The sequence below is a fragment of the Rhipicephalus sanguineus genome, chromosome 7, assembly GCF_013339695.2.
Source record: "Rhipicephalus sanguineus isolate Rsan-2018 chromosome 7, BIME_Rsan_1.4, whole genome shotgun sequence".
In the NCBI taxonomy this organism is placed as follows: domain Eukaryota; kingdom Metazoa; phylum Arthropoda; class Arachnida; order Ixodida; family Ixodidae; genus Rhipicephalus; species Rhipicephalus sanguineus.
This window is the reverse complement of record NC_051182.1, coordinates 133,626,241-133,640,179: the sequence shown is the minus strand read 5'-3', so window position 1 is coordinate 133,640,179 and position 13,939 is coordinate 133,626,241. Positions and strand designations below refer to the sequence as shown.

General features: G+C 45.2%; 1 protein-coding gene across 2 annotated transcripts in view; it reads right to left on the bottom strand.

Annotated features, from left to right (window-relative positions):
- The window catches only part of LOC119399977 (voltage-dependent T-type calcium channel subunit alpha-1G), a 78,308-nt gene that overhangs the window by 28,328 nt on the left and 36,041 nt on the right, over nt 1-13,939 (bottom strand). Inside the window, exons 16-19 of one of the 2 annotated variants that reach the window (XM_037666879.2) lie at nt 9,603-9,728; nt 8,498-8,698; nt 2,378-2,577; nt 14-390 (exon numbers count right to left, since the gene is read on the bottom strand). In XM_037666879.2, coding sequence (XP_037522807.2) covers nt 14-390; nt 2,378-2,577; nt 8,498-8,698; nt 9,603-9,728 — 904 coding nt within the window. The remainder of the gene's footprint in view (nt 1-13; nt 391-2,377; nt 2,578-8,497; nt 8,699-9,602; nt 9,729-13,939) is intronic. The other variant, XM_037666880.2, reaches the window with a different exon arrangement.

Genomic DNA, 13,939 nt, shown 5'->3' with positions numbered 1-13,939 from the left:
CACTCGTACTCACCTCCATGTTGGCTTTGTATAGAGTTCTGCCGACTCAGCGGCATGTACGTTGGTCGTCCACCGGAGTCACTAGTGATGACGGTGGGTGATTGGGCCAAGTAGGCCGCCGCCTCTACCCGCTCGTCGACGGACTCGTGGTTCCGAGGCGAGCCGCTCGTGCACCCGGCAGCCGCCATGTTGTTCTGCTTGGCGAGCACATTGGGGCGCTTGGGTAGGCTAGTTGGTCGGTGGGCGCTGTTGTTGCCGTGGTGGTGGTTGTTGCTATTGTTGTTGTTGTTGTTGGTGTTGACGGAGGCCCCGTTGGCGCCATTGTTGAGACCCGGGAGCACACCGCCGTTGCAGTGACTGTGGTCAGAGGCCGATGCGCTTCCGCCACCGCTGTACCAGAAAAAAGAGGAAACGAGTTTTCATAATGTATTGCTCTGGGCTTGCTGGCATGACATCATGAGGCTTATAGAGCAAGTAAAGACGATGACGTGACACACACAGACGCTATCTGTGTGTCACGTCCTTGTTCGTCTTCGTCTTTGCATGTGCTATGAGCCTCATGAGTTTGCATAACACTAGCGTACGAATGGCGAAGAATGTGGCACGGGGAAACATTCTGGCTTATTTATGTTGGAATCTGTAAACGAGGAGTGTGCGATGCGAACAGTAAATTATGGGATCGAATCGAATCGCGTAAGCGTATCGAATCGAATCCATAAGCGTACCGAATTGAATCGAATACCTAGTAACCTCAATTATGCTTTTCAATGGTTCGCCGTCGCCGCTGTCATGCACCGTATATGTATAAGCATGCATATATATATAAAAGCCCCAAAGAAAAATAATTCAGAAAAATGCTTCCGAAGCGCGGAATCGAACCAGGGACCTCTTGCTCCGCAGCGGGAGGCGCTAACCACTACGCCACGAAACGCACATCCTCCACGTAGCTAACGGCGAGCGTTATATACACACCCTTTACCGCTGGACGGACTCAGAGACGGCAGGCGCTTATAAGAGTTTGTTCATTACCAGCGAGATGGCGCTAGGAGCGCGACGGGCGCATTTAAAAGTCGTCGGCGAGCTCGCTCGCTTCTTCTTATATTTGCGCAGGGAGAACCTTGCCCTTCCGCTGTCTGCTCGCGCGGTTTCCTCGTGGTGAGGGGAAGAGGGATGTTTCACGCTTTCACCGTGATGTCCGCGCTCATGTTACGGAGCGTACGAAAGTCACTCGAGCTCAAGGGACGCCGCTAAACGAACAAACAGAAGATGAGCGCGAACTATCAAGTGTCACAGCTCGACACTTGAAGCACGCTAGTTTCCTTCCCTGCTTCGGCCGCCTTTGCAACAGGAGCGCTGTTCAAACTGAGAGTATCCATTGGCGAGCCTCACTTCATATAGCATTAGTTTCTTGCTATCGCATTCATTGCTTCGCCCTTGCGGCGAAACTATGACTTTTTTATCCTTTGGGGATCGCTATGGTAAACTTTAATAAAAACGGCAAGTCAAGAGGTTTTCACTGATGTCCTTGGCGAAATTCCTGCGGTAAATGCGAGCACAGAGAAAACGTTCGCGGGGTTTCCAGAAAGCATTGTAGAATTCCTGTGGCACACTCGGTACGGGCATTAAGTCGATGGGCTTTTCCTGATACCATCGGGAAATCCTCACGGTGGTCATTATAACAGTCGTTAAGCTAATCATTATTTTGCCTTTTCTGATGTCAGTGGGGAATTCTTGCGGTTAATGTCGGTACAAGCACGATTTTGATGCGTTCCCATTAAATGTCTTTCAGAAATTCCTGCGGCAAAGCTCGTTATAGGAAGCGAGTTGATGACGTTTCCTGGATAACGTGACAAAGGGAAACAATTTGGCTAGTTCGTTGTTCAAATTCAAACTGGAAATATCGCCAAATACGAGGAGGCAGGAGAGGCGCACAGAAAACCGCACATGATTTTTTTCTGCGCCGTGTATGATTTTTTTGCCGTGTCGTCGTGTTTTGCTATGCTTCTCGTTATCCTTTGATAATATTGCTGAATTCGATGACTGTTTTTTTCCGGTTGGAATTTTTTCGTGGTGGACACTAGGAGCTCCCATAAGTTGACGGGTATTCCTAGATGCCATTGCGTTATTATTACGGTTAACGTTTATACGGGCAGCATATGCTGATGAATTCCTCCCGATATATAATTTGAGATTGTTGAGGTGAAGTCTGGTACAGGCAGCATGCATTCATTAGCTTTTTTTGCTGATTTGTATGAGAAGCTTTTGTGGTAAACGTTCGTACAATCAAAATAGGGGAAGGGCTCATGAATATTTGAACTATGAACGTTGAACTCACGAACTTTGGAATACGTTGGTACGAACAGCACGTTCGACTCACTTCTGACCGACGATCACATTGTTGAGCGGCGGCGAGACCACCAGCAGGCAGGATGAGTCCTGGGAACCGGTCAGCTCGGCGTCCAGCAGGGAGTCCGTGTCGGAGTCGGCCGATGACCGACGCCGACCGTTCGCTGACCCGCTTCCCTGGCGGTGGAGTTTGATTAGGGGGCTGCCGGGAGGCGACGGTGGAGGGGAGCCCTACAGGTAAGGGAGGACCGGGAAGGGATGCGTGCGCACAACGCCAGTGGCGCCACTCAGTCGTCCGCACTCTTCTTTCCAAGGAAGGTGGTCGCTTTTGTTTGTGTGTTTTTGTTCCCGTGGGCACCTTTGCCTCTTTGCCGCACCTTAGCAGGGGCTGGACTAGCAGTCGCACACTTTCGGCCGGACATATGATTGTAGCGCAAACCAGATGGTCAGAGAAGCAGCGCTCGAATGAACCTTGGTGGTCCTTGGCAGCCCGATTTAGAGACTGCTAAGGGGAGAGCGCAAAGTCTTTCCCATACTTTTACGTGGTCGGGCATGTCCCGTTATTGCTTAAAGAGTAAACTGCGGTATGGGGATTGAACGGCAGGCATTGTTCTGCCCCGTGAATATTCACAGCAGTTGCCTCAAAATACATTTCTGTCACATCTGTATTTTCCCTGGAGCTGTATTTGGCGTGATTAAGTAAAACAAAACGATGTAAAATGACCTGGATTCTTATTCCGCCAACGTGCGACATTCGTGGTCTCAATTAGTAACGCCATACTTTTTGATGTTAGCCTCCGAGTCGTTAACCTGGACTTTGTCACTTCGCTGATGCTCAGGCGCCCAGCCGTTCATGGCTAAAGACTACGAACTTGGAAGAAACTTGGCAATACGGTGTGACATTTATGTTCATGCTATTTCTCTGAATTCATCTGGTTTGTGCTACGGTGGTTAACCGATGCATGTTTGATGTTTCCCACGTTCGTGGTTACAAGAAGACATTGATGACCGATGAACAAAAGTGATAGGATTTCAAGTGTCGTGATGCCTTGCTCTATTTCAACACACTAAAGTAGTACAAAACAAGAAACTCACTCAAGCGCAGAGGGTTTCAAAGCATCTACTTGTCTACTGAGTGCCGATACTTGTGCTGCTTCTACATTGACGAACAGGCGCAGCTGCCTAAAAACACGCTGTCACGGCTACAAGCTCTGTCACATTCTGAACTTCAAGTTACGAAAATTACAAGTCGACGTTACAGAAAATACAAATAGCCTATCAAGTAACTCACAATACCAAACCCAAGCTGTAGCTCTATATACACTTGCTAACTTACTCCAGTCATAACAGATACGCATTTAGCGAATAAACACATAACCAACTCTATGGACGCAACTTGTATTAGATTACGAGACACATTTAACAAAGGTTCCATCTTACACTTGTGACTGATTTTATGGCCATCTTATTAGCTCATTCCTGTGAAAGTGTACTTAATCTGCATAACGCTAAATGTAGGTTTTAGACACATCCAGCTTATTAAGGAATTCAACCAATCAAAAGTTACTTCGAGGGATAACCTTTAAAATGTGAGCGAACTTTTGCTACAATTCTACAGTGTAAGTGAAGGAGTTCACATCTTTCACGCGAATTTTTCCACAATACACAAGTACCCGCACGCAATTAAGAGAAATAGAATAAATAAAACTGGTATAGCCGGATGCTCTGGAAATGCTTCTGTCATGACTTCTATGCCTCAAAATGCGACTTGGTAACCAATGAACATTGAGCTGCACAGGATTTTGTAGTCTTACCTATAAGCATACTTCCTCTTTTGGCAAAGTCATCTTACTAAGTCACTATGTTAGCCTGTAGTGAATATCGAAACCAAAGCTTTCTCGCTCTTGTCAGTCTGTTAAATTCAAGTAGAGTGGTTTTCACCTTACTTGCTTTCTATGCTCTGTGTCAAAGCAATAACTGATGGGCAATCTTTGCACGCCTAGTTATGCTGAATTTTAAAGATGTAAATTTTGTTATTTGTGAACCTGCTACAGTCAGCAGCAGTTCTAATTAGCAATAACAGGTACTACTGACACTTATACAAGTACCTCTTATAGAACTCCTCCTGAGTTATCGTAAGCTGCATGCAGTTTTTCACCATCATTACAATGCAGCTTGGTTCTATGCGAACGCATTACAGCGCTACAGAAAGCCACATCAAAAGCACACAGACAATGCCAAAGCTGCAGAGTTAGCAGCCCAACTTGATAAAAAAAGCGAGGTCAAAAAGAAAGAAAAATATGCAGGAAATATAGAAAAGTTGACGCGATGAAAAAAATGCAATGCGAAGAAGATATGAAGAGCGACATGCACATGACAGTGGACGTGAACTGCCTTCCTTGTCGATGCATTGACAGATTCACATAAGCCTGGAGGAGCACAAAGATGCCTCCAGGCACACATCCAAAAAAACGGAGAGAGAAAACACCACACACCTGAAAATGCACACAGCAAAAAAAAAAAAGCACAAGCAGAAAAATGAAAGCAGCAGACAAAATGCAAAAGTTGTTGACGCCTGCGAGTTGACGGAAAACGTAGGCGTTGAGGTGTTCTCGTGAGGAAGGTAGCACAGGTGGCGTACGTGTGAGCAATGTGCGGAGCATCTGAGAAGCAGAGTGGCATTAATTAACATGCGCGACTGCAGTGCATCTTCCAAACTAATTAATTCTTTTTTACGTTTGGAAGCTCGTGATGAGTGACAAGGTGATAAGAACTCTGAAGCCAGGAGGTTTTGTCTAGTTTACGGCACTGTCAAGTTCAGCACCGGACAGGCTTAAACCGCCTGCAAACTGGTCTGTGTTGGTTCTGGGACAGTGAAGAAACAAATAGTGCTGGGGTCCGTGTTATTATGGGTTGAGAAGGACACATCAACTGCTACTGGTTCATCTTGACAGCTAGGACTGCCAGCAACATCTTACAGTAGGTTCAGGTGGCCAACCTGACTACACAAAGGACAGAACAGTACTGAGCACCTAATTTTTGGCCTGAGGAATAATGGCAGGTAAGCAGAAGCCGAAAGCCTTCAGCACATGCTTGTAGCTAATCTAAGCACACTATGTAACTGCGCAGCAGCTTATTCCTAAGAATGAAAAGGTGATACGTTACAAAAAAAAAAAAGGTTGCGCGATGGAAAGTAAAAAACGACAATGATTAAACCAAGTATTTAATAATGAGTAAAATAGCAAAGTGAAACCTTTACAAATGTTGGGAAATGTGAAGATTAGGATGGTTTTTCAGAAAGGTCTTAAGCTACGAAGGACACTGCTTCAGGAACACAAAGTTCAAAAAATTTCAGGTGGAAGTGTAGGCATGGAGCCCGGCATCATTTTCTGACATTGGTCGCTGCGGCGAAAAATGAACGGTGTAGGTGCTTCAAGTGGCAGTTGTAACAGATCTGTCTCTGTGCGGATAAGGTGGCGCCACTAGCGTTGTGCTTGTGTCCATAACTAAAGAAGAGCTCAAAAGGAAAGAAGGCGATGGTAAAAAAAGGGCACACAAGGCACACATGCAAGGCATACAAAGATAAAACTCGAAAGCTGCACCACAAGATATTTCAAAGACACGTGCTGCACTGCTGTGGTGACCACGCTGGTTACGTGCCCCTCTTGTGGATGATGGACCATTTCGCTGGCATCAAGCAGCTGATTATTACACAACACTGCAGTAAACTGATTGATCGATGCAATTTAATGCCCAGAGCCACAGTTGGGCCATGAGTCTTACTAGGGTGCTGCCGATTTATCTTTACTACTTACTATTCTTTAATCAGCACCTAAATAACTCATAGTAACATTGCTGCCTTTGTAAACGTGATTATAACACTATGACGTTGCGTCTATTGCTCAACTTTCAGAGCATTTGGCGTACGATGCTTTCACAGCTTCACGTAAAGCACCGAATCGGGATCGTACTTGTTTTGCTGTAAACCTGTCATGGGAGTAACAACTTCCACCTTGTGACAGCAGTGCACCTCTACCGTAACCTGGGCTGCTGATATTAGTTACAACTGTCGCTGTAATCGTTGCATCAGGGATTGGAATATCATCTAGTTGTCAGAGTAGAAAACGCTGTACCTTACATTAACAACGCGAGCTTACGGTTTCACTTAATGCTGTCACTTAACCGAAGCGACTGTGATAGTTTATCCACTGTTTCACCTGAAGTGCATATGCGCATATTAGCATCCACTGCTAAATTATGCGTTTCTTACGTCTTGTCTTCTGTGACTGCGGCAGCTGTTGCAGCAGGCAACAGTGCACCCTGACATATATATTGCTACGTCTATCGCTGTAACCGATGCAACAGTGATAGCCGTAGCAGCCCCAACAGCTGTAACTGTAGAAAATACCAGATAAGAGCCATGATGTGGGTACCAAAAGTGTGCACTAGACTTACATAGCAGAATTTTTGTGCTGCCTTATAGGGGAAGAAAAAAAAACACCTGAGGCCATTGTATATCCGCTTTAGCTAGGCAAATGATAGCAGCTGCCTGAAACCAGATGGTGCTTTTCAACCAGCATGTTACTATTTGATCACAACAGCGGTGCAGCTGCACTTGGTGTCAACAGAACTGTGCAGGCATGGTGTAACCACGCGCGCTCATGCAAGCATCTGCACAGGTTGACACCAGAGGCTTCAATTCAAAGTTTATCACCACTGCAGAAAAAACAAAACAATCAGCGAAATAAGAGAACACTTACAATTCACACAGCCACTGAGAATCATGCAGCAGCAGAAAATAGACACGCAAAGAAAAACCAAAGGCACGCAGCCAAGAAGAAATGAATGCCTTTGCGAACAGGCAATGCAGATTCAAGTGGCAAGAGGCTGTACTCACATTCATGTAGTAAAGCTAGCCAGACCAGAGTGGTACCTACTTCTCCTAACGAAGTTTCGTTGTATGTATGTCGCTACCCAGCTGGGTTACAGCAAAGCGTAGTTGTTTTGATAGTCTGAATCTAAATGCAAATGCGTCGATACTAATCTGAATTTCACCAACTTGCCAAGGTTGCAAAACCTGCTAGTCTAAACTTCAGCCATCGCCACATGTAGCAAAACAATTTGAAAGGAAGGACCTTCCGACTGTAGCTCGCTAAGGCATGAAAAACTCAGTGTCATCATTAAGTATACTTTCCTAAACCATCAGCCATGATACAGTCAAATTTCAAGCAATTTTGAATTATTTAATATATTTGTTAGAAAGCACGAATTTCACAATGTGTAGCTGCGATTCTGCAATTAGTTTCTCTCAGTCACATGGTTTCCATTTTGGGGCGGTGAGCTTACAAAAAAAAAACATGGCTGATCCCTTCATCACTGTTAGCCATATATGGAGTTCACTAAGAACAATACATTTTATCTAGAATGCTTCGCAGTGGCTCCTCAGTACGTGAGTGTTCAATGAGTTCTAATTGTGATGCGTCAGCGCACAGACATTCTAACTTTTATGTATTTATCAATAGAACTTTTGCTTTATGTGAGCAGCCAATTAATTAATCCGTCTTCACTGAACGACACCCTGCGACATTACATACAGAAAGTAAAAGCGTTGTTATCCAAATATGCAATTTCCTCAGTGTTCTTATGCATCTGTCTTGTTGACATATTGACAGGCCCTGGCCTGTAGGCCTAATTACATTGCCTGCTTGTGATCTGCGGAGTACCACGCTTTGCAAGGTAAAAGGTGTCCTTCCCACTGCACCTGTCGGGCTAGGCTATTCTTGGGGCACTTATTCTGGTTTCCTTTGATCACTAGAGCTGCAATTTGGAAGACTTGTAGGTGCAAATTGGTGAATTGAACAAGATCAAAAGGAAAAAAGAACGTTAAACTGAGAAATGGTGGCTGTACTAGACGCAGGGCCTTATCGCAACTTCAAGTTTCTGTCCCGAGCATACCTATACTTGACAGCAAAGAGTCTGACGCTTAAGAGCACTGAAAAGTGATGACTGAATACCGGTGTAGAATCTCTCGCGACTGCATCTTTCGAGTGCATGTTCGAAACATCAGTATTTCAGACTGCAGAGCCTCAGGCGAGAACAGCCTTTGCACAATCCTGTTCTGGCAGGGTGACTGCTGTTGTGGCTTACTTACCCTGCGTGCCAGGGGCGGGGCTGGGCTGACGCAACTGCGCCTCCGACGCCGCCCATTGCTCGGACTGGGTACGTCGTTGCGGATGAAGCCGCTGGCTGGTCGGGGCACGGGCAAGAGAGCTGCCCCGCCCCCTGTGGCGGCCGCGCCGCTGGATGAGCTGCGGTTGCTCGGGGAGCGGGACAGTCTCGGCGTAGGTGAGGGCTGCAAAAATGGATGAACACGTACATCAAAGCTCACTTTTTACTTCGCTTCTGGTGTAAACCTTCTGGCAGCAAAGCGTGCGTATTAGAGCGGGTTGTTTCATACTTTCTGGGGAAAGAGCGTGATAAACAAGACATCAGAAGAGAGGGCACAAAGCACAGCGCTTTTCTGAACACGCTGGCTTTCTAAACGTCTCTTTTTTTTAAGCGAGAACATCCACAGAAAACAAAAAATGTACCTGCAAGGCATTGTGGTTAAGCGAAATGTCACAAGGCGTAGCAGCCGTTATCGGGAAATCCCTAATTATGCGCCAGCACTACTGCCTCTACCATAATAAGGACACATTAAAACTCTGTGGTGTCAACGTCACCAACATGCCAACAGAAATACTGAGGGAATAGTTCGTTCGACCGAAAATACCCTACGGGCGTTTTCGGGACATCAGATGGTAAGGCATTAACAGGGTGGTTAATTGCGTTAGTTGTTCATATGTATCCTAAGGTGTACTAGATGAAGGTTGTACGTTGATGGAGAAAAGGCGGGCACCAAGGCAGCTTAAGGTATCAAACATTCTTCACGTGAATCTCTCACATTTGCAAGACAATTGCTTGCGGATATGTTTGAAACGACGTCAGAGTGATGTTGAAAATGGCACTTGAAGCGCTAGCACTCTGAAGGAACAATGTAATTGTGGCAACCTCACAGAATAAAAGCATAATCATCCTCACGTACTACCACCTCACCTGTCGCGTAAATTGTGCGTCGTGGCGTGAAACACGCGCCTTGCCTCGTGTTTAACGGTATTGTTCTACTGCTGTGACTATTACAGAAAAAAGCATTGGCCCGTACGTATACTATTCCTTAAATGCTTGTTTCTTTACTGCAAGAGAGTAAGATATACTACCGTCATTCGTCCAGATGTTTCAGATGAGTGAGTTGACGATGAGGGCAGCACGTGCAACGCAGTAAGTGGTGACAGGCGGTTGCCAAACTCCCGCAAGGGCATCTCCAGGGTGGCGCTTGGGGAGCCCTGGATGTACGTGATATCCGGAAAAAAACATTGTGTTCATGTACAAAATAATATGCACAACAAAAAGGGTAACTTTCTTTCGTTCTATTTCTACCTGCAACTCCTACAGCCCACACAATGCACACGTGTATACTATAATGAAAACAGGGCCTTCTCGATCACCAGCCAATAAAGGTGTTTATCAAAAATGTTTTTGTTGTAAGAGAATCGTCCCATGTGCAAACATGCTTCATTCCTGTACGTGAGTCATTTAAAATGTACTGTATATGGAAATATTATTTTGTTGTTGCGACAATCTTTATGCTTACTTATGTGTAGGGTGGCCAGGACACTCTCAAGCTGTTTAACAAGGTTTTTTTCCCTGACCTCGCAACATTGTGTATGCATACTACATTGCGAGTACAGTCAATTCAATTCAGTTCAGTAACCATTTGGTGTGATAACACTAGCGTATCGATATCTTGGCTTGGATTTGCGATATGCCTACTGATGCCTTCAATTGAGCCCCAATAAATCATCAGCGAACCAACCCTTAAAGGGACTGTCTACCGTCCTTCATCGCTTTTCTGTTTTGTACCGCAACAGAAGGCGTACCGTCTGAAGTGTCCAACCTTGCAGCGGTTTCTCTGGAAAGTGAGTAGAAATTTTTAAAAGAGAATTTTTCGATCTGCGTTCGGTTTTCTTCCATTGGCGTGAAACATGCCCACAACACTGCTTGGTGGAGGTGATGACGATTGTAGTGCCGTTAAAAATTAAAACCGAAAGCACATGTGATTTCTGTAGGATTACTTTATTTTCACTGAACAATATTGTAATGAATGTAATAGTCGTTTTCTGCACGCTAGTGGTTAAATGAAGCCTTATTATACGATTACAGAAATATTGTTTTGATGTAATCGCAGTATATGCGTTTATTTTAGCACTGCTGCCGCAATCCAAGCCAAGTCGATTCATCAAAACGAGACGATAAATGCACGCCTTCACAGCGCAGCACATGTGAGACATCCTAACAACAATACAGCGGCACAGTACGACCAGCGCGGAGAGCCGCATGGCATAGCGCATGAGTTGAAGCAATTGAAGATGGATGGATGGATATATATATTCCTTCTCTTCTTAATGTTGGCCTAATGTCTCTACTTCAATTAACTCTATCTTACTACAGGAAAAAAAAAAAAAAAACGTAAATTCTCAGCCCAGTTCTCTGCCCTTTACGGCAGAATGTCCTTATTTTTTTTCGAATATTTATTTTTGTCCTTTAAAATTTTCCGCCACCAATACTCTAACCGTCTCTTACTTATTTCAATCGCGGGTGTGTTCAGCTTTCCATTGTCCCTAAAACCCAAGCCTCCATGAAGGCTCGTGCCCAAGCGTACACCTGGGTGGATATCTCCACATTCAATCAGAACATGCTCCGCCATTTTCTTATCTTAGACGGCGCCGCAAGCAGCGCAACCGGGTGCTTTTTTGGATGCGTGAGAGAAAAAAAGCAAGAAATTACTCCCTGACGCAGCCGAAAGCTGCCTCGAGTGCGTAAAATACAATTTCAACTTATACATGTTTGTTTTTCAGCAGAACAGCAGCGCCAGTCCTTTGTCTGTTCTCCTCTTTGTGTGCTCGTCAATTTTAGCGCTTATTCTTTCAGAGTTCATACATGTTTGTGTTTAAACAAAATGAGTCTACCTGCGAGGATTTCTTGTTCTACCAGTAGACTGACCACATCGCTGTTGGGTGACGCTAGCGGTCATTCATTCACGATTTTCAACATCAAATTAAAAATATAATTCCTTTTTTATGGGACAAAAGCACACTCGTTGCCGCCGATGTGACAAACGAGCTTCTCATTTTCACCAAAATCAGAAAAATTTTTCGGAGCGGTAGACAGTCCTTCTAATTCCTTTATGCTGGAGACGCATGGAGATCAGTTTTCCGGAAACTAACTAAACGCTATCTATTGCGAGGATGCTCTCTTCCTTGATAAGTTGTTTTCACCGCACTGTGACCGGGCTTCCTGCGGGCCGACTTCACCGCGAGACACCAGCCTAGTCCACTTCAGCGTAGTCGTTTCCGTGCGAATGATGGCGCTGTGTTCCCGTAGAGTCGCCACTTAGCGGCGAGGATGTCCGGGGCCTTAAGGAACGACGCTCTTGCTCTTAGTGCTTGGAGCCAGTTGCGGACGAGACGATCGCGCGCTTGATGAGGAGCTCCGTGGGGACGATTCCGCAGATCGTCCCCACAGACTATGTTCCTCGGTGAGTTGAATATCGTCAATAGACCATTTTCAAGCACACGAGCGCCACCAACGGACGCGCAAGCGCTCATGGGAAAAGTGTGTACGCCGCAGCAGCCGCCACGACGAGCGCGCGGGCCTCGCGCTGTCGCTTTGCGCTTGCGCCGTGCCAGGACATCATAGACGCAGTGAATTTGGCAGGGTGCAACATGTGACTGCGCAATTCAATCACGAACTTCAGTGTTTAGCTGCGACGGCCTCTCGACGATTTCCATCTGTCCCACTATTGGACCAGCTGAGCGGCTCAGAAGCGGCACCTTTTACTTATTATTTTTTTTTTTTGCGCCGGTGCTCCTTACGGCATAAATGAAAAAAAAAAACACACAACTCGGTTGCCTGTGAAGTGCAGGAGCGGTGTATGATTCGCAGATGCATTTAATTGGAATCAACGTCTATCGACATCGTGTAGTCGGCATTTGGAGAAATGAGATACATTCCCTGCGTCGCTCGCACCATATATGTAAAGAACGATAACTGCCTACTAAGCTTCGTTGGTACTATAACTACAAGTTGGAATAGTACTTAGAACAAAGAAAGAAAAAAGTAGTACAAGGAAGAAAACGCACAAACCATCTAGCACTCACCCACAACTGAAAGTTTATTTAAAAAAAGCATATATACAAAAATGGGGGTGCATTGCGCATGTCATAATGAGGCACAAATAGTCAAAGAACCAAGGCGCGTGTTCACAGTCGATTAATAAAGCTGAATTCCTTGTGTTTTAATGACTGAGATGGTTGATTGACACATCGTGTCGCGTTGTGACATGATATGCCTCCAAAATTTCTCGCGTTGTCTGATTAGGTTAATGGTACAAAATTACTGTGCCTTCGAAGATGGGATTACATTTGCATGACTGACATAGCGAAGTAAGATGACACGGCTCCATTAAATGAATTTTGACGCTTGCTGAGGCGCATGTTAATACATCGACCAGTCTGGCCAATGTACATGTGGACACAAGAAAGAGAAATTTGCGGTGAACTCCTACACAATTGACAAAACAATTGGCATGCTTCTGACCGCATTTTTCTTTGCCCCCTGCAGAACCCTGGCGACATTAATGCGACTAAGCTTATTTGGGGCGGCAAACACAACCTTCACCCCCACATCGCTTCCCTAAATTCTTCAGGCCATGCGACTTCTTGTAAATAGGTGGAATAACTGCAATATTTATAGTTTCTTCATTATTCACGGATGGAGGACGTCCGTATTACTCTTTCTATGCCATGAGAACCGATTTTCGCAAACCGATGCAACGATACGCAGGATATCCCGCCTCTTTAAGGCAATCACTTTGCAGCTGGAAACTATTGCTCATCTTATGTGCGCAAGCTTTTTCCAATGCCGTGCGTGACCACGACATCACGATTCCTCGTTTACAATATTCTAATGCGACGACGCGAAATTAAACACCGATTTCGCTGAACGCGGACTATACTGCCCGCAGACATGATCCGCAGTGAAACTTAGAGGCAAGAATCAAGAAACAGCCAATTATAAGAGTAAGGCATCTCGCAAGTGAATTCTAGTCCATGCCTTTTCCTTTTTCTTTAAACACGTTTAGAATGTGCTCACTTCTTTGTGCATCGCGTGACTTGTCAATTAAAATCAAATAATCATCTTATATCTGAACACCGTAAAACCTCTACAGTTTGGTTAAAACCGGTCGCAAGCCGCCATGGCATTAAATGTCATAGCGGCTTGTGAACAGTAATCATTGAATAAATACGAATTCGGTGTTCCAGCTCACATTGCTCACAATAGCACGTTTTGACTGCATGTATCAGCACGTGATAACTTGCATGCCGCTTAACTGCTACATCCGGTATACATCCGCTCGGTAACGCCTACACTGACTGAATCATTCCTTTCGCATTTCATGCGTAGAGATACATGCAGGTGCGTTCAGACGTGTAGT